This window comes from Aphelocoma coerulescens, chromosome 1A (assembly GCF_041296385.1).
Source record: "Aphelocoma coerulescens isolate FSJ_1873_10779 chromosome 1A, UR_Acoe_1.0, whole genome shotgun sequence".
Classification (NCBI taxonomy): domain Eukaryota; kingdom Metazoa; phylum Chordata; class Aves; order Passeriformes; family Corvidae; genus Aphelocoma; species Aphelocoma coerulescens.
The window spans coordinates 40,928,531-40,954,092 of record NC_091014.1 but is presented as its reverse complement, the minus strand read 5'-3'; the positions used below and the strand labels follow the sequence as shown (position 1 = coordinate 40,954,092).

At 36.0% G+C, this 25,562-nt stretch overlaps 1 protein-coding gene across 5 annotated transcripts in view; it reads right to left on the bottom strand.

The window, feature by feature from the left end:
- PTPRQ (protein tyrosine phosphatase receptor type Q) overlaps nt 1-25,562 on the bottom strand; it is a 129,583-nt gene that overhangs the window by 68,582 nt on the left and 35,439 nt on the right. For all 5 annotated transcript variants that reach the window (XM_068999669.1, XM_068999644.1, XM_068999659.1 and 2 more), the window contains 13 exons: nt 25,189-25,317; nt 24,286-24,432; nt 22,321-22,493; nt 19,758-19,971; nt 17,933-18,085; nt 17,635-17,814; nt 16,727-16,834; nt 14,026-14,307; nt 12,678-12,860; nt 11,876-11,977; nt 9,488-9,608; nt 5,617-5,777; nt 3,909-4,054 (listed from right to left, as the gene is read on the bottom strand). In XM_068999669.1, the coding sequence (XP_068855770.1) occupies nt 3,909-4,054; nt 5,617-5,777; nt 9,488-9,608; nt 11,876-11,977; nt 12,678-12,860; nt 14,026-14,307; nt 16,727-16,834; nt 17,635-17,814; nt 17,933-18,085; nt 19,758-19,971; nt 22,321-22,493; nt 24,286-24,432; nt 25,189-25,317 (2,099 nt within the window). The remainder of the gene's footprint in view (nt 1-3,908; nt 4,055-5,616; nt 5,778-9,487; nt 9,609-11,875; nt 11,978-12,677; nt 12,861-14,025; nt 14,308-16,726; nt 16,835-17,634; nt 17,815-17,932; nt 18,086-19,757; nt 19,972-22,320; nt 22,494-24,285; nt 24,433-25,188; nt 25,318-25,562) is intronic.

The following is a 25,562-nucleotide window of genomic DNA, read 5'->3' as shown; positions in this document are numbered from 1 at the left end:
TCTGTTTTCTTCTTTAGGTTCATTGTGTTGCATTCTTGTTTCAAGTCGGAGGATCACACACACGACTCTGGCAATCATGTGAGTGGTGACACTGTGAGGGCTAATCCAAACCATGCTTCAAGGACTGTAATAGTCACTGTTCCAGTAAAAACCTAAGTGAAGTTATTTCCTTTTTGTGTGCTCTGCCATTCTGAGACCAGCTTTTTAAAAACTTGCAGTTTATTTTAGGGAAGTTCCCCTTTTTACCCCTACTTTGGTCATATTGGTGAAAGAAAATGTTTGGTTGTTAAGTAATATAGCACATTGTTTGCATCCCTTGTCTGCATCCCAAGGGTAGCCCAAGTTGAATTTCACTCTGAACTGTATCCAGTCATATTCACTTCAACTGGCTTGAGGTAGAGGTTGGATGATTTGGGGTCTGATGTTCAGTTGCTAGAAGGATCATAGGCTTTTTTTCAGCACTTTGCTCCTGGTTCCCCTGTCTGGTTTGTCAGAGCAGGACATTTTTCATCTGTACTAAAATTGCTACACTGGGGAATTTTATTGAAGCATAAATTTATATTTGTAATTAGCACCTTTCCCACTTTCTTGCTAATCAAAACACAAGTATATAGAGATTGAATAAAAGAGTTTATTCAAATCAATTATATCTTCCATAGGTTGATTATTTAGCCATGAGACAATTACTTCCACAGAGTCTTTGACTTATTTCCTTGATAAGACTAAAAAGTGGGCAGTATGATTGCTTCAAGCACCAGGCAAGGCATCATGGAGCAAAACTTGCAAAGCTGCTACTGCAGACAGTGAAAGCTTGAATTGTAGGAACCCAGCAGTGTCACAGAGAAGTGATGTGAAGAAAAGGTACAGTGTCATGTCATCTGTGAAGGAAGTACTCTTGGTCAGCATACATGTCTTATCTTTACAGCACTTGGACAGGATATATATACCAAGAAGTAGCATATTCCCTAGACCTATGACAGCAGAAGATGAAATACAAAGCTGAACTGGAACCTAGCCTAATGCAGGTAATGGCTTCTTCTAGCTGGCTACCAGTCATTCCTCCCTCTCTGACACATTTTCTTTTACAACTGTCAGCATCCCCATAGAAACAGCCCACTCATCTACCAAAATCCTTAAATCTAATCTCCATCACTAAATATTTCCTTCTGCTATTCTGGTTCTGAACCTTATGTCTGAGCATCCCAGGCCTTCTGACTGGACAGCTGCAGTGTTATTTTTCATGTAGACCAGTAAAGCAAAGAAACTATATATTATTTTTCTGACTTACGAAGGTACATAAATTTTCCCTTTGTGAAGGAAAATTCAAGTTTCTGCATCATGTAAAGGAGTAAACTGTATCTTTTATCTCAGGTCTTTTATATATTTGGGTTTTTTTTCCTAAATAAAACACTCTGCAGATATTAACTTCCTAGTTTTAACATATTAATAGTCAGTAGTTTATATAATTTGGTTTTAATATGCCTGAGAAGTTTGAGAATGTGTGAGAACTGAGAAATTGAGACAACAGAATAGCACCAGTTTTAGTATGACTTTTTAATCTATTTCAGATTATGAAAGCACTGGGAGATGTTAACTTGCTTGATATTCTTCAGCAAGGGTGGATTTTCAGGCATGTAGAAGATATTCTTTAAGACTTGGGCCTCTGGAATTATGTCCTGACAAAGAAACAGAGGAAAGACTGATAGAGAATGGCTGCCTACAACATGAAAATGTGAAACGTGAAAAGATACCTACTTTTTAAATTCTCCTGTATAATTTCTCAAACTGAAAATACAGTTTGGATAAACATAAGCAGAATGGTTACCTTGACGCAGACTATTTCAGCTGAGGATTCTTTCTTTCCAAATGTGTGCAATACAAAACTTAGCAACAGATCCTACAATTACATGGTTATACTTCTAAGTTACAGATAGTTGTAAGCTATACGTATGCATACTCGTGCCGCTTACAACTGTCTGTATATGTCATATATATATATATATAAATAGTCACATATCAGGCTGACTTTCACACATGCATTTCTCTGTTGTAAAAAGAGTAATATAAAATATCTCACAGAAATGAGTTGGCTTTTTTTACCTGTTTGAAATCTGTCTTGCACCCAGAGGCATGCCAAGGTACAGAATAGGACTGCAGCGTAGATATGGTAGTTGTTATGCTAAGCAGTGAGCAGACAGGATGTGAAGGGCAGAAGGAGTTAAAGAGAGCAGACAGATTAAGATTTGATCGTGATTTGAGAGATTAATGTTCATATCCCATGGGCAATAAGAGACAGATGCAACAGCAGCTGAAACCTATCTTCTGACGGCAGAGGGATGAGATAAAAATCAAAGTCAAAATGATGAAAATGGTAGTTTCCACACACAGAAGTAGAGCTACTGTCAGCACTTTCCTGCTATCCACCTCATAATATGCCAAAGCATGATTAACTTCCACTTGTGCCACCGTCCTTTCCCTGTCTGACTGCATCACAGGATAATAAAATTGGACCCTTGCCTTGCTGGGCCAATGCTACCGTGCTCCACCTTCCCTATCTTCCTCCTTTATTTCCAGAGTCCTGGGCACATCCTGGGGGATTTTCTCTTCCTCTCTCAGTGTATCAGCTTCACCTTACTCATTCATCTCAGAGCTGCACCTTCCTAAAGGCAGGAATAGTCCAAGTCCATAGCCCTCCTCCAAAATTTCTTGAGATGTACTTCATAGGATGGGCTAGTTCAGGCGCACTGATGTAAAGGTTGGTCCAGAGATTTGTTAAGAAAAATGCTGTTGCTATAGCAGTGTGTGCAAAAAGAGTCTATGTTCTGAGCTGTAGCCCTGATTTTAATCTCAGTTTTAATCAGAATGTGAACTCATGGCACAGTCCTGCTTGCACCTGAAACTATGCAGAGCCAGGCAACCACATACCTCCACAGAAGTCAGAGAAGTGTACACACTGAAGTATGGCAGCAACTACTCACTCACAGGTATTTGTAACATTTGTAAACACTTTTTCTAGTTATCCTCAAACACATGCATACTTCACCTTAAACATATCTTGAGCATAAATTTATGCAGTCAAGGTTATTTTCCATACATAATTTTCTAAATGAATTTATATTTCTTGTTTTTCTTCCATATGTGTAAAACTTGTGACAAAAGACCTGTAAAGGAAGCTTATTTCCCTTATTATATTTCTGTACCATAAGATATTCATAGAAAGGAGAACAGAAAGATTATATATAAAATCAATGTGTAGTGCATAATTAAGGATGAAAGCAGCAACAGCAAAAAAACCTATGTGAAAATAAATCACCAAAATATTATTTATAAGATTTTATTTGTCTTTTAAGCTTTAACATCAGAGTATCAATATCTTTGCTTCAGTATAGTAAACAGTAATTTCCTCCAGAGAGTAAGAAAAATATGAAGTAAAAATGTGCTCCCTACTTTTATATTACCTTCATATTTTCAATACTGTACAAACATGTATTAAAAAGTAAAACCAGAACCAGAAATGTCATTGATAGATTAGACTAAAATAAACACTCTTGAGGATGTGCCATGCATGTAGTGGGTCTTGAGTCTATCCATTACATATGTTAAGCATATATGTATTAAGCACACGTGTGCATATATTTATATAGATACATGTACATATAAACTTTGCATAATGGAATATTACACAAAATCTATTGGCTTTAATGCTTAATGATAGGAATGCTCAGTGGGATACACAATGTAACTTATGATTACAAGATATGCTTCTGCCTTTGTAAGTTAAAATACTACATCATGATAAAGGAAATATGAAAAACCAATTTATTGATAACCATAAAATTGATTTAATCTTTAAGTAATTTTTAGAACATTTCATTGACTTCTACAAAAGAATATAAAAGTAAGCTTACCTGTACGAATATTCCTGAATTATTTTTGAAATAAACTGAGTAGTACAGTATATTTCCATTAGGCTTTTGAGGAGGAGACCAGAATAGCATTATTGATGTGGAAGTAAGGTTTCTGTATGTAACATCTTTCGGTGCATCGCTTGGTGCTGGAAAAATGTTAAGTTTTAGCACACCTAAAGCTTTTCTATCTCAGGGTTTTGTACATTTTAGTACCTGAGGAACATCCACTATGGTAGATTTTACAGCATCCTATGGCAAATTAAATGTATTTCTGATTATGGTATAGAAAATGCTTCACAAAAAAAATGAAATAAAATTGTATATGTAAAAATGAATTTTTAAAACACTTTTTCAACCATATTTGTATTTAGTTGCATTTGTGAACAGATAGAGTTTTCTTATAGAATTTGTCCTGTACTTACTGCTTTGTGCACATAGAAAATCTAATTTGCAGACACTGAAGTTGACACAGTTAGGTCTGTATACTCCAAATACAGTTAGTAGGGAAAAAAAGGACTTGTTTCACAAAACCTAAATTAAAAGCCTTGTTCTCTCTGATTATAAACAGAATTTAGTCTCCCAACCTTTGTGGGTAAACCAGGTACATAACTTGGACAGTATGAAAATTTCACTTTTTTCCTCTTTTCTCAGCCTATTAAATGTGCAGGAAGACCTCTGTAAGACTTCTTCAATTAATCTCTCCTCCTGTTTTATAAAGAATAGCAGCATATGGTTCTTCTCAGTAACACAGCGATGTAGGAGAGCTAAATTCAATTCCTTAAGTCAGCTTAGGAGAATTTAAATCCATACTTCTCAGCATCCAAGAAAGTGCTGTACAGAACATGCAGTAGAGTACTGAACACCCTAAGTCATGTATCTCTCTTGCTTTGTGCTGCTCTAGTTTGTGTAAAATACTAAAATATTAATTGGAAGGGGAATCCCAGGACCAGTTACTAAAAGTCTGTCCCTATAAAGTCAATTCATATTTCCATAACAGCTTTAATAGCAATGACTGTAAGAACCTACAACCTGATGATGTAGACAGACTTTGGAGGGATGGCTTCGATAGATGCTAATCCTGCCAGTGGCTGTGCATTGGGGAATTGCTTTATCTATGCAGGATGATTCTGAAGTATGCCTACATACACCTATTTTGGAACCACATCAATATGATTGTTGCAAAACCAGACACAGTACTTAAACTGAATGACTTTCAAAGATCAGTATACAGTATGATCATATAAAAGTCACTTTCCATGTTGGAAGTATAAAATAATTAAAATAGAATAAACAAATCAATGTACACTTACAGAGTTCATTTTCATATTAAAAATATTTCAGATTTGAGAGGGATACTCTAAGTATTTTCCCTATCGGAAGTTGGTCACAGCAGCTTAAAGTAAGGATCTATTAAAATATATTACAGAAATAATTTATTTCAAAGTTTAGAATGAAATTATTTGGATCTTACCTGTTCTGAAGAGAAATGCTATTTTTTTCTCAGTATAAGTTAACATAAATACCGATCATAATTTTATAGAGCCATAGATACACGTAGACACAAGGATAGAGCCACACAGACAGGTAGCATGTCTCTTCTTGACAAGTCAAATGTCACTTCTACTTCAGTGGCTTTATTAACTTAAATAAGGCTGACAGAATTTTAAGGCTGAATGAAAATAAAGGTTCGTAGTGTATATAAGCTTACCTCCTTCAGAAGTTCTGAATGTTATAGTATCACTTTTTATGTTGCCATCTCCAAATCTTGTACTTGCTGTTAGGTAAGCACTATACTCATAGTTATATTCTAGGTCTGTCAACTCCAGTGATGTTTCTGTTACATTTACACTCCTCTTTGACATTTTATTCCTAAAGAAAAAAGTATTTTATTAATTATATACACACGCCATATCTCTCTATATACAATTATGGCATTCGTTGTAAAACTGAAAAATGCAATATTGTGTTAAATACAAGTAGTTTAGGTTTTTAAAATAGGCTAGGATAACTTTTTGTCTTTTATGGTGAAAAACTAACTTTTGTACTGTGACATCGAGGTAGGGGTCTTCAGTTTGTTCCTTAAAATAATAACACGCCAATACCCCACAGAAATATGTTTATAAATTACATCAACAAAGACAATGGCTATATGAAATAACTAAGGAGGAGTATTTCTATCTCTTAGCTGCTTTCAAATGGTTATGTGGTACCCTTGGGAAGGACAAAGTAGGGCATAACTAAACTGTCTCCCTGGACAGGAATAGCGAAATATAAAAAGATTATAGCAGGGAGCATGCCCTACTGTGACACTGTGAAATTGGTCAGAAGGCTGAAGTTATAAATGGAATAATAGAAGATGATATGGAACAGGAATTAGCTGGTGCTGAGTTAATTCTGGTGGAATGTAGCAGAGGATCAGAATGGAACTCTAGTCAGGTCAAAACCCGCCTAGAAAGACTGTAAGATGTAACATTAATAAAACACTGCTATTAGCATAGGTATGAAATGATTATCAGAAAGTAAAATAAGATACAGAACTAACTAACTTGAATTCAAAAAGTCTTTATTCATTTTAAAGTCATTATTCCTTGTAAAGTTAATGTAATCTTTAAAAAAAAAAAAAAAGGAGGAAAATAAAAACCTAACATTCCATTCTTTCAAAGATTTCTATATGAGTAGGTGTCCTGTGTCTCTAATAGGATTTCATACAGAGATGATAATTTGATAAGTAAAACAAAATGTCTTACTCCAGGAGTCACTGTGAAGCTCTTCACAAATGACAATGTGTTCTAACACTAAAAAAAAGAAAAAAGTGATTCAAAACCACTACATTTTCATCCTTTGATAACTGGATGACTGTCCCATTAGCAAAAATCACCACCTAATATATCTGAAATAAGGTTAAATTAACAAATAAATGGAATGAGAAAATGTATGAGAATGAAAAAAAAAATCCTCCTTAACCCTCAGATTTTGAGTGGAATGTCACTTGACATGGGAAACACTCTTTGCAACAGAGAAAGTTAACATTTACATTTTTCCCAAACTTCTGACATTTTTAATAGTCAGTTAAATTTACAAGAGATTGCAGCTGTGCTTATCAAACCCTATACAAAGAAAGACATCTTTTCCTGGATCTTTGCCCAATGTATTCTTAGTATGGAAATACGTATCTGGTTATAATTTAAGTAAGAAGAAAATTCACAGCTTAGTGCTGCAAACATTTCTACTCTTGAGTAACTACATTTTTACGTCTGAGTTGTCAAAAAACATTTCCACAACTAGGCATAGAAAGAAGAACAAAAGCTTGAGGTATTTCAAGGGAAGTTGATTTTCTGTTTAGAAACAACTGAGATCGCAATAAAAATAAGAAAACAGTAATCAAACTGAGCGCAGTCTTTGCAGACAGCGAGAAAGTACTTAGCAGAATAAGTTAAGCCAATAAATCTTAATGAAGAAAAATATTACAAAAGGTCTTAAACAGCATTTTTCAAAAATGCAAACAACAGAGATTCTAAGAAATTGCATACTTTCATTTGATAAATACAGGTACCATATTTTCTTAAAAATCTGTACCTCAAAATAGATCTAGTCAACAAGTATCTCACAAAAATTTGCAGAAAAGGATAATGCCAAAAAACAATGGCTACATACAAGTTCAGCAATTTTGTTAATTGCACCTTTAATACTGAAAAATTACATTTAGGGAGTATGAGTTTGTAGGCTCAAGGCAGGAAGAAAGTTTCTTTGATACTCCCTAGCACCCAAAACCACCTTGTCTTCTGAAAAATTCCATGAAATATAACAAAACATTGCAGATATCACCCTCTCTATTCTCTTTGTTGTGGATTCTTGTTCCAAATCAGCTAAAGAAACGTTACTAAATTCTCTACAACTGTTGCAAAATATTTAAGTGAAGGAACATTTATTTAACATCTGTAGTAACCTTCTTCCTTCTGCTTTATTGAGAAGCACTGGGATTAACAATCTCCTCCAAAATATATTGAATACCTCCCAAGAGCAGCAACTATATGGCACGACAGTTTGCCTTGTCAAATCTCCCCCTGCAATGCATTTTATGAAACTGTAGAGACAACTCTGTTAAATACTTGAAATTACTCTCCTTCCTCCACCCCCCTCCCTCCCTGCCAAGGAAGGAGTGAAGTTATGGCCCCTTTGAAGGCAAAGGGAGTTTTTCTCCAATGTCCTTGCCTTAACATGATACATAAAGCCTCTCTAAATTTAGGTATGGCACAGTAACGACAGACAAGACAGAGCAAAAAGAATATGGGGCAAGGCTTACAGCAAGAGATTATGTGGTTGCTTAATTGAAATATTTAGAAAGACAGATCATTTAAGAGTTTTTTTAAAAAATACTTCTGGCTAAATCTTTTCTCATAGTAACAAAAGCAGTAAGTTATAAGGGAACATAAGGATGAAAACTTGCATAACCCCAATTCTTTGAACACAGTGTGTATCGAAAATATAGCCCTTATCATGAAGTAACTCTTCCCTAGCTCGAGGACAGTCATCATTTGAAAGAGCAACAGACATTCCCAATAGAGTAGAATTAACAAGAGAAGACAAATTTAACTTTTCTGAAAAGAAGACCTTGCTCCTCTTCACTTTATTATCAACTTAACTAGAAATTACAATTAAAAAAAAAAAAAATCAGTAGTGACTGAGGCCAAACCCTACCCCAAAACTGTCAAATAATGATAAAATAATGTAAGCTCAAGAGTAGTGTGCCCATAACAACTGCGGATTTGCACATCTGGTTTACATCTCATAATGTTCACTTTAGTGTTTGATTCCTGCACCTTAGTACTGGCAATAAAATGGTAAAGCACAGATGCAATATATTAATAGTGATCAATAAAAAATACTTTCACTCCCAATAGAAGTTACAGATCTCTGAAGAGATGCCATGTCACTCGACCAAACTATGTTATGCAAGGAATAGGACAGAAGCTGCAAGTTTTAAAGTGACAAAACTCCTTTGTAAAGGTGAAAAAATATCACAGCAGGATGTCAGGAGGGAAAAAATGGGAAAAAAGGTTAGATAGAAAAAACTAAAACAAAATAAATGAAAAGTATCTGTTAAAAATACTCATTTGCTATTAATGTAATAAAAACAAAATATAACAGCAGACATAATTGATAGCTCATACAAAAACTCTGAACATGGCTCTTACTGTCTAAAAGAGGAGGCAATAGTTCTCTATTTTAAGCCCATTTCAAATCTCCTTGACAATTCAGCATGGGTTTGTGCCCTGCCGTGCAGCAGGCCTAATCAGAATATAATGAAAATAGTCACCATGCTCTAGTTTAAATTTGAATTCACTTACTACAGCATAACGTTTGGAAAAATGTTGAGGATTCTTACAAAATGCTGAAATTGTTCCCCCAGTTTTTGGCTACTCTGGATTTGCACATACAAAAGTCTAGTATTTTAAGTGCTGGATGAATTTTTGTTCTCCCAAAACATGTAATCAACATATTGTGTAATAAAAACCTAACATTCCTGATAGGTTACAGATTAACATTTATCCTCAGAACTACTTCCAGAAAAATCTTACCAGACATAAACTGTGTAATAGAGGATAATTCCATTTGGCTCCAGTGGTGGTTTCCATGACAACTTCACAGTGACACCCAACAACTGTTTTACAGAGAGGGCTTGTGGAGGAGAACTTGGAGCTATAAAATGAGAGAACAGGACACAGCATCTTGTTGAACAGCTAAGATCGATGGGATACACAGCATCCTTAAATGGGCTTTTAATTATTTGTGATAGAAAATTAACCTTGTACCACAGGGGTACAGTATCCATCAGCTAATGTTAAGGCACAGCTTCTTTTCCTTTTTCTGACAGATGATAAAAGAAGATTTTGCATGGTGGTGTTAGAACATCTGTTTCTGTGATTCAATGGAAAAAGTACTTCATGAGAAAACAGAGCAGTGGCTAGGTCACAGTGACTCACCTACTGCCCAAGTACATTGCTGTAATTTTTTTTCCCTTCTAACAAAAGCAAGACCTTTATAGATATGAGCACATGTAAAGTACAGCATAATAGTTCCCCTGAGGAAAAAAAGATGCTGTAAAGAATAATACAAAACACCAAAAGGTGGAAAAACAGATAGGCATGGCATTGAGAAATTACAAAATTGTGGGATACGAGACAGTGATAAAATCTATTCACTCCATCAGATAAGGACCACATTCATACATTTAACATGTCACAAGGGCGAATTAAAAGACAGACATTCACTGAGACCCTTAAAATTCATTTTAAGATGATCTCTAGATGACACCCTATCCCAACTCTGTAGGGAAACATTGTAAGTAAATGAAAATGTTAGACCATGTTTGATTTTTTTCTAAGGTTCTTATTAATTTTACTGAGGAAAAATAACTCATGTATGCATAAGCAATACTGCTTTATTGTCAGCATGCTATTGAGAAATGAATCTTTATCTTCATCTTGATTCACAGACCTATGTATCACTATAAAGTAATATTAGAATTACATTTGTTTTTCTCAAATTAAACTGAAGAGCATCATGCACTAAAAATTCAGGTCATAGCTGTAGTCATGCATGAAAATTGAGAATATGAGCATAACTATTAGCAAATCTATGAAACATTTGGTCTGAACCTTGGAACACTGTGTTCCTGTGAATACGGAACATGTGGTGTATTATAAATATTGTTGTTTTTCACTTCTTGTTGCTTTGACTAATTGAAAGTTGGCATAAAGGTTTTATAACTCTTTATATTATAGGAAAAACTCTTTTATATTGTTCATTAATGAAGTTTCACTGAATTCTATATACCAGCGAAAAATGTTAACAGCTGTATTTTGTTTTACTTGTTATATTATCCTCAGTGGCTACATAATAAAAGATCTGTCATACAGTGAATGTCATCTTTTTGACATGTCTAGTTCATTCTACAATTCTTATTCAGAGGATTTTTTTCCTAAAGAATAGAAACTACATTGCTCTAAATAAAAATACTCTCTGCTAAAAAAATGGATTTATCCAAATGAGCTCTTTTCAGTCTGCTCCACTAACATAACTCTTGAGCAAAGTTTTTATACTGATGGTGTGGCTGGTGGGTTGCTTGTGTCAACGCCACTTTAGAATAGATTCCCAGAGATTTCCTCCCTAATCAATGGAGAGGAACAGACACAGCCTTCTCCAAAATGTGTCTCACAGCACCTAAGTTAAGATTTTTGCTATGAATTTTTTTTTCAGAATTCCCTGGCAGAATCTAGAGAGGTGACCAATGATAACTTCCCACAACTACATTGTGTACTGAAAGTACAACTATAATTTTAAGGTTACTCTGCTGATTTGTGACCTACTGTACAAATTAGCAGGGGTTGCAACAACTGTCTTCTACCCTCAGCCTGCAGTGCAGAACACTCCCCTTCTCAGTTTGGAAGTCTAGTGCTACAGATGATGGACTTCGGTCATTTTCATAATATTAATAATTTCATATCTATCTAGGTGTATCGGTACATGCATCTGTTTAGAAGAATACAAAAATCTTTCCCCAAAAAAACCCACAGAAATGTCCCTGGGCAATTCAAACTGGCTTTTTGTGGTTTTCCTTTTCCCCAGCTCTCATGACTGAAAAACCGAATACAGTATTTAATTCTACCATGTCATGTATCAGATTAAAATAATATGAGTACATTAAGATTCTTCAAATTCATAAGGTATTGGTAAGGCCAAAAGTCCACGTACAGCAATTGAGACGTTTCATATAGCTTGATAAATCTTTTGGTAGATAGACAGATAGATATATGATGTATGTTTGTGTGTAGATACATAGATAGCAATGGAGAGACATAACTGCCAAAAAATGCATAAAACTTAAAAACATCTGACATGAAGTGTAAGAGGAAATTAAGAATACAGGTAGACAACGATGTACTGAAACTTCTCTTCTGACTTACCATCTTCATCAGTTAGTATATGCAGAGGTGAACTACGAACGCCCTCCCCAATTGCGGTACTAGCAGACACTTCTACAGTATATTCTGTATATTTATTTAAATCTAAATAAAAAAGAATATTTCAATAAAACAACCATTCAATTGGACAAAATAGTGTAAGTATTTTTGAAGTGGTGAATAAGCCTATCACACTTAACTATATCATTAGAGACTGAAATAAGCATTGGGAACTCTTGGAGCACAAAGTATTTTGCAAAAGAAGGGGCAAAGCCCTAATTACCAGTTAATACTTCATATTCCTAGAATGCATTGCAGTTTGTCCTTGGCTGTACTCCAAAAATGTTGCAGTGAAGGTACTGAGATCCCAGCACTAATTGCTGTGACATGCCTCAGCAATACTGACAGAACTCAGGAAAAGATGCAAAGGTGAGTGGAAAAGGAAGTTTTTTATCCAGAATGTTTTACCCAATATTTTTATCCAAAATAAAATCATAAAGATATGCAGGTGACTTGAAGGTTTACTTTGTTACAATGATAGGTCTGCAAAGATAGCTATTGAAGTTCCTTGTACTTTAAACATCTAAAATACAGGGAGATATATGTTAGACTCTATACCATTTAATGCCCACTTCACCACATCATGGCAAGACACAGGTTATTTCTTAGGACAGGGAGCAAAAAACTTTATGTAGGGCAAAAAGGACCAGGTCCAACCAATGAACTAATATACCTCTGTCTGGCTGTTGCACACTTCTCAGAACAACTTACAGTTGCCATAAGTTCCAGATTATTATATACTGGCCTGTGATACGTAATGTCAGAAGAGTAGTGTTTATGACTCTTTGCTCAGTCCCATTAGTCCTCGTGAGATATATTGTGTAGGTCTGTACGATTCCATTGGGAATGGATGGTGGAAAAAATGATAATTCAATTTCCATGGATGAGATGTTCCTATAGGTTATGTTTTCTGGTGCAGAATCAGGAACTAGAAGAAAAAAATTATAGAAGGTTTCAGTCAGTTTCATTGATTTGGAAAGAATTTTTATAAATTGGTTTCAATGAAACACATTGTAAACATTTGGATTTGTATCCTATTTTTTTTATGAAATACATTTTAAAAGGGGATGGATTGGAAGATCAAAACCACTCAGATACACACAGTAACAACAAGGTAATTTTAAAAAAATTGATAGAAATCATCTTAATATGCCATATTAAAAAACCTGGAGCATGACACTAAACTTTCCTTCTAACATTCCAGAGCTATCACTGCAATGCTTCAAGTTAGCTATTACTAGGATATTTTTCATGTTGTGCTACCATAATTTACACTTGCAACATGCATTTTCTTTCTTTTTCCTGGGTCCTCTACACAAACAGTATAAATACTCGCACGAAAAAAAGGGAGCCAAACATGCTGCTGGAGGGGCCCTGGAAGTAACCCCTCTCTTGGATGCTGGGACTCAGGGCCAGTGTAGTCAAGGGCTGCCTCCTCCTTCTGGCAGGCAATGCTGTGGGGAGGCTGTGGCCAGGGCTGACCACTGGCCTCGGGGAGCTGCTTTCAGCAAGGGCTCTCATGCTTTGCCCCTGTCTGAATTACAGCTCCTGCTTCGCCGCTGTCATGGCTGTGCTTGGCCATGGGCCCACTGATCCAGTCCCTGCCTTGCATCCAGTCCCTGCCTGACATGGCAGCCAGGCCTCAGCTTGGCTTCCCCCCTGCAGGCCTGCAGCTGGCACTGGACTGTATCTGGTTTGGTTACCGTCACCAAATTTGTGAACTTTCTTTCCTGGCTTGACCTCAGACCTGCCATGTCAGCATGAAGTGTTTGGCACCCCAGACTGGCCCTGGCTGCCACCCCTCACCTGCCCTGCGCTCCTCACAGCAGGGTGGTGAGATGAGTCCTGGCAAGTGAGGCCTCTGCCCAGCTGGCCTGAGGACCCCGGGCTCTTGGCTCCCCATCCCTGACCAAGCACCTGGCTTTGCTCTTTTGCTTTGTATATAAAAGAGAAAAACTGGATTCAAACTTAGTGCCTTGCAAAGCAAGCAAATACTTTTCAAATTATTAAATCTTATCTCCTGGCCATCAAAGGTTATCATAAGCAGCTTCTTCTCACAAATTTTCATTTTTAAAATAATATAATGTACTCACCAGTTTCAGAAGTTCTGACCAGAAGTGGAAAAGATGACTGATTCCCATGGCCAAGTCTGGTGAATGCCCTTACTGAGATGTTGTAAAGAGTATATGGCTTCACTTCACTCAGGGATATACTTGTAGATGAGGTATTTTTAATGAAAAAATCATTGGAATCACTGTACAGAACTTCATAATGAGTTATGAGACCATTAGGCTGCTCAGGTGGTAACCATCTCAGATTTATTTCTGTTGCAGTTACATTTATTAATTCTAAGTTTTGAGGTGGGGAGTCTGGTTCTGCAATACAGAAATCAGAAGAAAAACCATTTCAATTAGTTCAATACAGAACTGAGATCATAAACCTATTGGATCCTGACATTGGATCCTAACTGTATCAAAAGGGCTACACTCATTTTCTCACTCTCCATCTCAAAGTCTTACTGCTTTTTAGCTAATTTTGGTATGTCTCTTTTCCACTCATAAAACTAGGCATCTTTTTGAGCTACGACACTTTAGCTTTTCTGGAATTTCTTTTTTCATCCACATCTAAATCTGTCTGAAACTGCATTTTTTAAGAAAAAAAGTTTCTTCTCTCTACCAGTCTCATGCAGACTGATCTTTCAAATCCTCTGATTGTCTTCCTCATATTCAGTTCTTTAAATTTAGATTAATGTCCTCTTACTGTTTTCTGTGTAAATAACCACCCTTTGTACTTCACTCAACCAACTATTGAATCAAGAAAGGGACTGTATGCACAGTAACTAAACTCCCTTTAGTGAACCCAGTGTAAATCTTACACACTCTGGTGTGAAGGTCATGCACAAAACAAGTCCAGCTCCAGGGTATTATGTTGGCTAAATCTACTGGCAAAGCATGAGTTCATGTGACTCCAGTGAGCTAATAAGGCATGGAAGTGTTGAAGGAGTGAGTGGGCTGCACTTATGAATAAAATCAGCTCTGAATGTCAACTTTGATTCCACTGAAGGCTTCACCACTTCACCCCTGAAATAATCTGTAAAATCAAAATTAAAATATACTACCTACCCAGAATCATAGGATTCAGTTTGTGTACACATGCCCGTAAGCAGGTATTTCAGAATTCATCATAAACTTTTTTGCCTAAAAGGTCTCACAAATCACTTTAGTCCTGATTTCTGAGCACATGAATGGAAAGTGTTAGCTGTAACAGATCACTGCTCTCTGGATGACAAGACGGCCCACATGGATATTTCCCATGTGAAGAAGCTTAATTTTTAATTGAAATGCATTATGCAATTTATCTGGCATGGTAAAATATTTAAATACAGCAGCCTAGTTTCTTCCATTCTAATGCAAGTTATCTAAGACAGTTGTAGTGAATCTTTTATTTGGAGGTATCTTTCTTTTCAAGAGTCAAACAAATTGTTGTTCGTAGGTTGGCTAAAGTTAGGAGACATAAATCTCAGCCTGAATTACCTCAGGAAAGCTAAACAACAAGAAGTAGAAAATTAATTACGCATAGCCTTATAAAAAGGCAAGAATTATCGATGGGTTTCTCCCTGGTTTCCTCAAGGTTTGTGTGGCTCTTTTATGAATGAATGAACTGTTGGCCTGAAAGTCTGCTCTGAAAAATTTCTTTAACACTCAAAGGCAAGGGATTGCAAGCTCTCAGAGGAAAGAATGTTTATATAAGTAACTTTCTATTCTTGTGATATGCCTTTCCTCTGTAAAAAAAAACCTAACAGCATAGAAGCATGTAAATTTAAAAAAAAAATGGCAAGTATTTTAAGTTTCACAGTTTAATTTGATATTTTGCATGGTTATTCAAATCACCTAAGCTTCATAAATACCCATGTTTTTTAATCCTGTAGTCCTTCCTTTCCTTTATTGACACTCAATTGTTTTTCTTGTATTGTTGTACATTTGACAATGAGAGAGAGAAACGACAACAGGGCAATCACACCCTATTACTTCAGTAAAAACTGGAAATAACTTTGCTGAAACCAGTGAAAATACAAACTTGATACAAATGAGAAAAGACTAATATTCATGACTCTGTTCTGCAAATCAAATTCCCATGTTTTCTTTGCAGAAGCCAATGACAACTCCAGCTCTTGCCCCAGTGCCTTCATGGGTTGAAATTGCCTTGCAAGTGAGAAAGGAAGATTCAGAAATCTTCCTAATGTAGTATTATACCATACATTAAACCTATTGATCAGTCTTAAAATTTATAACACCTATACAAAAACAACCGCATATAATATTAAGCATAAAAAAAAAATCTTCATTTTATCAGCTTCTTTGCCTACAGATAGCAATATGGCCTCTGAATTGTTGAAAGCTGCCATGTCCATACACTTCAAAACCAAACTAATTTACACATGATAACATAAAAAGAAAAAGAAGATAAGATTGAGTCATAAAGATTATGATTTAGATGGATGCTAGGGACACATTGTTTTGAGAAAGGGAGCCTCAGCTCTGCAGCTTTCCTTCCATTTGTCTATCACAATCAAAATTAGTTGATTCCAGGTCATGCCGCAGCTTTCATCATTATTTTTTTAGCACTTACCTAAAAATGGTCTGAATGAAGTCACTGACTGTTAGAAGACTAATAATTTCAACATTGATTTTATTCATACACTTTCTTCCCCCTTTATGTATGTGCCAGTCTTCTTTTTGAACAAACACAAACTTCAGTACAGAAAATAAATCATCATTGCAAACAATGTATTACCGTCCTCAGGGGTTCGCACAAAAACATCATTCTCTTCAGACAAAGCACTTTCTCCAACTGCAGTAGAGGCTGTGACTCTCATTTTATAACTTGTGTACTTTTTTAAACCTGAAAAGATTAAGTTAAAAAATTTAGGCTCTTAACTTCGTAAACAAGGCTGTCAACTTCTTTTGTCATAGCTAGTTACAAAACTATAATACTGGATACTGTTCCCAGAGTTTTTGATACACCTTTGTCACCTAAAAGAGTATGTGCAATACCATTTATTTGGTGAAGTCAAACAGTCATACAGTTAAATCAGTAGATTTTGAAGTAAGTCCACTAGTTTCAACCCTGTAAATAGCTTAAAGAATTTGTCAAGGCCGTCAAAGAATGTATATATGAACATCCAAATATGGGAGTTTAGTCTGTATGCATTTTTCTGATTAAAATCAATATAGGCCTGAAACTCCATTAGGAACATGTTTGCTTCAATTACTATAAAAATTACCACCTTAAAATAAGAAAACTGTTATTAATATCAAATACTGTGAAAGCCTGAAAACAACTTGACAATTTCGGAAAATTTTACTATGAGGACACAAGAGACTGAGGTAAATATTCCAAGAAGAAATCCATTTCACATTTTACTGCTTTTACCATTTCAAAAATTACTGTTTATCTTACCTAGTCCTCTTCTCCCATCTCACATACTCTACATATTGCTCCACAGTAGACAAGTGTGAATAGTGTCCCAGCCCTGTTTTTACATGCAGTTTTGTTGTACATGTGTGGATGTGTGCGAACGTGTGAGATTTGATCCACCTACATTTTAAATGGCTACATTATATAAAATTGGAGAAAGTAATTTTGTAAAGTGTACTTGCAAATTTAAATTTTTATATTCTTTTCATCAAATGACACTGTACCTGTCATTAGTAAGCTGTTGTTTGAAATTGTTTCATGAAATGCTCTTTTTGTATCCAGTTCCACAGCATAAACAGTATAATGAATGATTTTCCCATTGGGATTTGCTGGAGGATCCCAATACAGCAAGACAGAGGAGGAGCTAATATTCTTGTAAGATATATTTTGTACTGAGCTTGGAACTTAGACAAAAACAGAAAAAAATAACAATAAGTAAATAAATTACTAAAAAAATTCAAACGTTCCGTGAAATAAGTCATGTATGTTAACTTTGATAATACCAGAGTTACAACAATTTACCTTGTTCATGTGTCCTGACTGTAAGAACTGATGGTGGTCCTTCTCCAACAGCAGTGAAAGCAGACACACTAATTGTGTAATCTGTGAAAGGTGTGAGGCCCTTTATAACATATGACAGGTCTTCAGACAAAATGTCAATGTTATATTGATTATCTGTGAGTAAATAGAGACAAATAGCTCTTACTCATAAAGTCATTTTATTTCTTATGCATTCTGAATTCACCTTAGCATGATTCACCTTTACGAACTATTTTGTTCTAAAAGAATTAACTTTCATATCAATTATAAAAATATAAAGAAAAGTCTACATTCCACCTCTTAATTCCACAGAGGAGTGTCTACTATAGGTCCATTTTCATGTGTACAGTAGATTGGGCTGGGTGAAGGAAGGAGTGAACAAAAGTAGAATTGTGAGGTTTTGTGAGTTATCCCCTAGAAACTAGGAAAGGGTACTTTTGCATAAGACCTAGTCTCTCCAGTGATTTCAGAACCATGGGTCCTAGACTGATGGAGCTTTTGAGGGGTTTTAAATATTTTTAATTGAGAAAGACAGATTCCCTCTTCCTTGCCCTCCCAATGGGGCTAGAACAACTATACTTGGAAAGGCTGCTTTCACAGATCCCTTCATGCTGGTATTTTTAGCAGAAGAGTTGTGGTCAGTAGAATGAAGAAGCCATGCATGCCCACAAAGAGATTCTGGCGCACTTATGATAAAGTTCAAAGTCAGCCACGATCCAACTGTACTAACCAAAATCATCTGCTATAAAGCAGTCATTATGCCAGTGCAACATGAAGAAGTTTGGGTGCTTCACATACCTGAATATCAGGCTCAGAGTTCAGTGAGAAGGGCATTAAAATGAAGGCATTGAAAACTCAGCAGACCCTGTTGAAAATTTGGCTGTCAACAGTTCTAACTACTATAATAACTCCTATAAAATAATACTTATATGCTAGATCACAACAGACACTGGCTGAAATCAATTTTCAGCAACACAGGCATCTTTTAGCAACTTAATGCCTCAAGATGAACGAGGCCAAAAAATATTTACATTTAAAACACTATTTCCTGTGTATGACAAAGAAGATTCTTCAGGCTTAACATAGCACAGAAAATATCCACTGTAGGTTAAAATAATGGATTAACTACTGGTATTAGATACTGGTGCATATAAATTAATTCAGTGACTTAATTAAATTAATTTAAAAAAATAAAACCTTTATTTTCTCCCCACTGTTTAAAACACTGTAAAAATTTAGAGTGGTATTTGAAATCCCTGCCTGTCAGCTGAGACCTGCTTAATGATTTGTAAATATCCATACTTGGTAAAGAAACAGTGGTCCATTGATAATACAGAACAAGTGTACTCACTAATGACATCACCATGTCATGGGGTCATCTCCACCTGTTTGTAACCCATATAGCAAAGTTGTAACTTTTTGACCTATTTACTTTCACTGACATTTGAAAACCTATTAGTCAAAAGGCTTAGAGAAATCAAGGTCTCTGAAGGGCTTGGAGGTATGTTAATCCCTGACAATCACACCTGCTTTGGCAACTGTAATAACTGATTGTCTATGCAGCTTGGCTGATGGCTTTCGGGTGCTCCTTTCACTAGGAAGAAGGTCAGCTGGGTGACAAGGGGCTAGTTCCTGCCTGTGTGGCATTCCCATTTGCTTCAGAAGGTTATTTGGTAGTAAAAAAATTCTGACTCCAGCAAATGACCCATTTATAATTTGCTTGAACCATGTGCTAAAGATCATGGGACAGTGATGGGGGTCCTTCAGAACAAAGAAGCAGGTAGAAAAATACCCTAAAATATCTTACCCAAAGAGGAATGTAATTCTGCATCTCCAGTTATATCAGGCAAATTATCACCAGATACACTTGTAAACATTACTGGGGAAGCTGTCTGAATGCTGGAAAACATTTCAGCTGAACCTTCATATAAATCATTGTCTGCTTCCATTGAATTCCAAGTGGGAGAAGGAGGTCTGATATTTTCATTTATTCTGTATGGTTCCAAAGTATCCATCAGATACTAAAAATTAGACATATAAAAAGAAATCACAAACCTAGTCATCAGTAAATTATATAATTTAATTTATATATAATATAGAAATAATGCTTGTATACTTGTGTATGCATATGCATACTATATAAGTGTTGGTATACAAACATTATTGATCATTAGAATAATTTAAAATTATAATCTTTATCATAAAAATGCTCAGCTGCCAGTAGCCTACAACATTTTATTCTGGTTGTTGTTTAATCAAACACCCCTTTATAAAAAAAAAACTCTTAAAATATCTATTTTATATTAAGGTGGCAATTTTAGAGTAAGGCCTTTAATTTTAAAGCTATATCCCTGTAGCAATATTGAATAGATACACATTTGTACGTGGGAGATTCTGTTTGTACTAACTATATTCTGAAAGAAGGCAGCAGGCTTTGAAAACAAGAGGACTTCAGATGGCCCTTCCTGTCCCTCAAGAAAAGGATTAGCAGGTTGACTAGATCTCTGAGAGGGAATAAGAGAAGAGGGAGAAAACCAGAAGCTGATGAAATAAAGGGGAGAGGAAAAATAAGGGTGTATATATGTGAAAAGGGGGCGTGAAAGGGAGGTAATTTATACAGGGGACCACAAGATGGAGGAGGCAAAGAACAAATGTTGGAAAGGGATGACAGTAGATGTAAGTGGAGCAAGAACAACAAAGAGAGGAGAAACAAAAGCAGAAAAGAGAGAGGCTAGAGTATAGGTACAAAATGGTGCATTAACACCAGATCTTCATGCCCCTTCAAAATCTGGGACCAAATCCAGGACTCTGGTGTCTCTGAATTGTTCTGCTGTCATGTGAAACACTCCCCACTCACACATATGGCCCATCTCATTGCCAGAAAGAGATGCTTTTACAGTGATGTAACTAAGACACATTAGTTCTTTCCCTGTGGACCCTGGGTAGAGAGAGGGCAAAGCCACTTTTTTACTCCTTTAACTGAGGGTGCATTAGCCACAGGCACAGACAGAGCATCAATCTCAGCTAAGTACCAAGAGGCAAAAACTGTGTATGACTCATCTTCACCAGCATTTTATAGCAAAATTGTAGGTCACATGGAAATACTTTTTGCTTATGAGGATTTTCCTCATATAAGACAACAGCTTTTTATTGCTACTGTTTGTGGAGTACCATTAGCACTGTGGGTCTGCCAGTTCAAGTCCTGTAGATGCTCTAAGCTTAGGTCAATAGGGTTCTAAATAAAGCAAGGTGATTTGTATTGGTTTTTAATTAGAAAATTACATTCAATAAACTATAATAAAGCAGCAATGAAGAACTCAAAAATTAGGAAATTCCATCACTAAAACATTTTTGTGCAGACTACTTTAATTTTTTGTGTCTGGACTATGATACAATCTTTAATTACAGAGTTATATACTTTCCTTTTCCAAGGATGCCTGCCTGGTTTAATGAATGGATCCTTATCCTAACTTTTTTTCCTGTTACTTCTTATTTAATGTACTCCAGGGCTCTATTTGATGCATATCACTCAACTTGAAAGTGAACTCCTTCCTTGAGCTCTACATCATAAACTTAGATTCCAATTCAGATCCAGTGAAAGATGTCACTGTCTGAAAAAATAAGGAGCTAAACTGGCTTTAGGCACCTGTATTTAAAATTCAGCCCAAAAAGCCCTGCCTCAGAAAGAATTCAATCCTGAGCTGAAAGGGGTCTACAGTTCTGTGCTGCATACTCAGAGCTGCTCCTCTAAGCATGTAAAGCACATCAGCACCCAAAATCCAGAAGCTAGACTGATTGACAGCGTAAGTCCCCTAAGAGATATGATCCCATAGATGTGCACACATATCCTCAGTATGCAACCACAGCATGGAGTTCAGCATGTAGTATCACACATGTGAATTTAGGGATACAAAAGGAGCCAGAAAGTCTAGGCCTGTCTGCCTTGCTAGTAGAACACTTAACCAGCCCTTGGACACTTCTGCTGAATTCACAGGGTTCCTACCCACATCTTCTAGAGGTTTGACTCAGTGGCTGTGTATCAATCTAGGCACCTAAATCTTTACTCTTATAATCTGGCCACCCTATGCTGCAAAGAACTCAAGGACTCAGAAGGACAAGACTGTGGGCTATGGTTTTCTGCCTTCAGCATCATTCTGCCAGAATGATTTATTTTTTCATGTTGTGGAAACAGCATTATTGGAATTCTTTTGAAAGCCAGGCAGAGAAAGAGAGTGGACTGAGGAAGGTGGCTTTTAAAAACGTTAACAATTCCTCTGTGGGAGCTAGTTCCACATTCTGTAAATGTCAGATAAGGCAGAGAGCAAATTTAAACTAACAAAAAATCCATATTAAAAAAAAAGAGAGAATACCTTATTTTTATCTCCAAGAATAGTGTTTTCCAGAGTGACAAGTGTTTCCTGCACATGTACTTTAACTCTGTACTGGGTAATGATTCCATTTGGTTGTTGTGGCTTCCTCCAAACAATTTTTATATATGTGGCTTCCACTTCTGCTAATTGTAAATCTGACACAGCACCTGGGACTAAATATTCAAGAAGAAATTTGATTTCCTTAAACACTTGTGATTGTTACAAGGTTTTTCAGCACTGTATGCAAAGTACAATAGACAATCAAATTTCACATCCTTATCTTTTGATTTGACCCTGTGCAGGGTAGAGACTTACTTCACGTTTTCTTAGCAAACAAGCTACAGTTCTAAAAATATGCACACTTTTTTTTAACACATAAGACGTGTATGAGTATGATCAGAGACTAAGGTTATGTAAACCAGGATAGTTCTACTGAAGTCTACTTGATTGGAATCAAGCAGACCTTTGATATTTTCCTAGATGGAATCTTATGTACACTTGAAAATGAAAGGTTAGCTCTAAAAGCATCAAAGCCATACAAGAATGAAGTAAAAAGCTGGGGGGAAAAAATTAATATGATACATCTTGTTAATTTCCCTTTAACAACAGGTTTATATAATTTTATTTAGGTTTATGTCATTTTATTTATATTATATATATCATTTATATATATATTTATGTGTAATTATAGATGTAAAATCTACATCTATATAAATTATAGATATAAATTATATAGTTCATATAATGTCTTCATTAAACATTCAGTCTTAATTATATTGTCATTTCCATAGGACCACCAGAGATAAAATACATTTACATTCAATAGACTGATACTCAGATTTGATACAAAAAGATTTTTTTTTTTTTCTAATACACTTCAGTAAAAGACAATTTTGAAATTCCTTGCATAAGGAGGATTTTTAGATTTGGCATTAAACTAAGACACCCTATGTTACGCTAAAAGAACCCCAAACCCACCAAAACTCCCTTTGGCTTCTGACAGTGCATTTCAGCACAAGATGAGAATGATTGTAGTCAGGCAGGCCATCTCTGGAAATTGTCTCTGAGAGTTGTCAAAAGCATATCAATCAGGAAAGAGTACAATAAATAAAGATAGGTTTTCCTCCCAGTGTTACACCTTGACAACAAATATTGCCAGCAATCACTGAGGCAGAGATTTTCTAAATTTGTGTTCTGTGGCATAAATGTAATACAGAAATAACCATCTTGAAACTGCCTCTCTATTACACACCAAATCTCAGTTTTTCCTCCTTGCATCCTCAAATGCTGACCAAGAATCCCGCACAATCTCACATACACATAAGATAAAACTGCATTTCTATGCAACCAAGGATTCTAACTTGGAGAGTTGACTATTTGGGACCACAGGTCCCAAACCACGGAACCGAGGGCTCAGGGGCAGAACCAACCACTTCACTGCACCAGGACAAGACCTCGATGTTGGGTCAATCCCAGAGCCACGGTCGCTAGTAAGGGTGGCTCCATCAGAGACGGGGATGGGGCCTTGGATTTGCTGAGAATTAGTCAAACGAGAGGTTTAATAAGGAACGTGGGGGCTGAAAGAACCAGTCGCGGGGATCTGCGCTGGTCTTTCTTTTCCTCTTGCTGCCATCTAACGGGGGACACGGGGCCCTGCAACTTAATTACTGCAGCTAAAAATAACTCCTCTCATTTAGAAAGAAACATTTCTTTCGCAATCTCTGAAGGCTTATGATAGCGGATAAATGTACTGACAGAGTATGAATTTGACAAAAACAAAGAATAAATGACATAGTAATCTTCGGCTGACTTATTTTCTTTAGGATTTTTAATCTATTTTTTTATCTCTTGCAGTGCTCTTATACCCATTCTCTCTTTTGCAAAGTACCTTAAAGGCTCTAAAGGGAAAACTGAAACCCTTTATCACATCCAGTCCATTTACTTTACCTCTCTATGCTTACTTACCGTCTGCAGGAGTGAAAACTGTAAGGTTGGTCTTTGGCCCCACCCCAGCACTTGTCTCAGCACCAACATACACATCGTATGTTGTAAACGGTACGAGGTTACTAAACACAAACTTCTGGTCTTTTGTACTGTTATCCAGAATGTGACCTGGAATTAAAAACAAAGAGGTTCTAGCTCAAAAATAGAAACAGTCCATGGCTGCTTTCCAGGATGATGAACAAATGAAAAGCCACATTCGTTTGGGGAAAAGCTAATTGGGAATCAAATTCAGTGCAATAATGCTGAGTAAATGGGGAATAAAACAACCAACCAACCAACCAAGCCAGTTCAAGGAGGTATGAGTTTCAAGAGGAAGAGACTTTAAAAAAAATGTTTCAATTGCTTTTCCTGTGTGGTCCCATAAAAAACATTAGAATACAGCTCATGTCTTACATAAGTACAGGCAGTTCTATAATTGCTTTATCTATACATGTCTGAGTTTAAAAAAATTGCAAAAACATCATAACAGACTTAAAGAGTTGATTGCATACTGCATGAGAATGAAAACTCTCCAGAAATCTTTAACAGAAAGAGAAAAGAGTAAAGGTAAATACAGAATGATTTGGATGTATAACCACAGTAATTGCGCTCTGCTTAGCCTATCATCTCCTGAAAGAGTGAGGAGAAGTGAGTTTTCTCCATTCTTAAGAACATCTAACGTGAATTTAATTTTATACTCTTCCTTGTGATGGACTGATTTTTCCCTTAAAAGTAATCTACAAATTATTAAAATACATAATAGTAAAAAGGGATACATAACTGCTTTTGAATATTCATTTTTGATTGTCAGGCACAGAAGAATGTAAGTGGAAGGAAATAACCACAAAAAAGTCAATAGAAATGTTAACATCAACTCTGACTTACCAGATGGTCCATACAGCTCAACTCTGTAACTAAACTTCCCTGTTACCATGGTTGGTGGGTCCCATATTACTGAGAAAGACTTTGCTGTAATGTTGCTCTTGGCAAAATTCTGTGGTGGGTCTTCTGGAACTTAAACAACATTAGAAAAAGTCTTTGAACATAAAATACCTTATATTAGGATGTCCAAGAACCCCGTATCAGACAATTCATTTTACACATAAACATGAAACATTTTGAAGAGAAGTTATAAAAGCATATCTCATTAAAATTACTTAATTTCTATTTTAAGGTAATTGTCAGGAAAGGTATCAAGAGAGCTGATAGTATGCAAATAATCCCTAGGAGACAAAGGTGAAAAATAATCTGGAAATTAG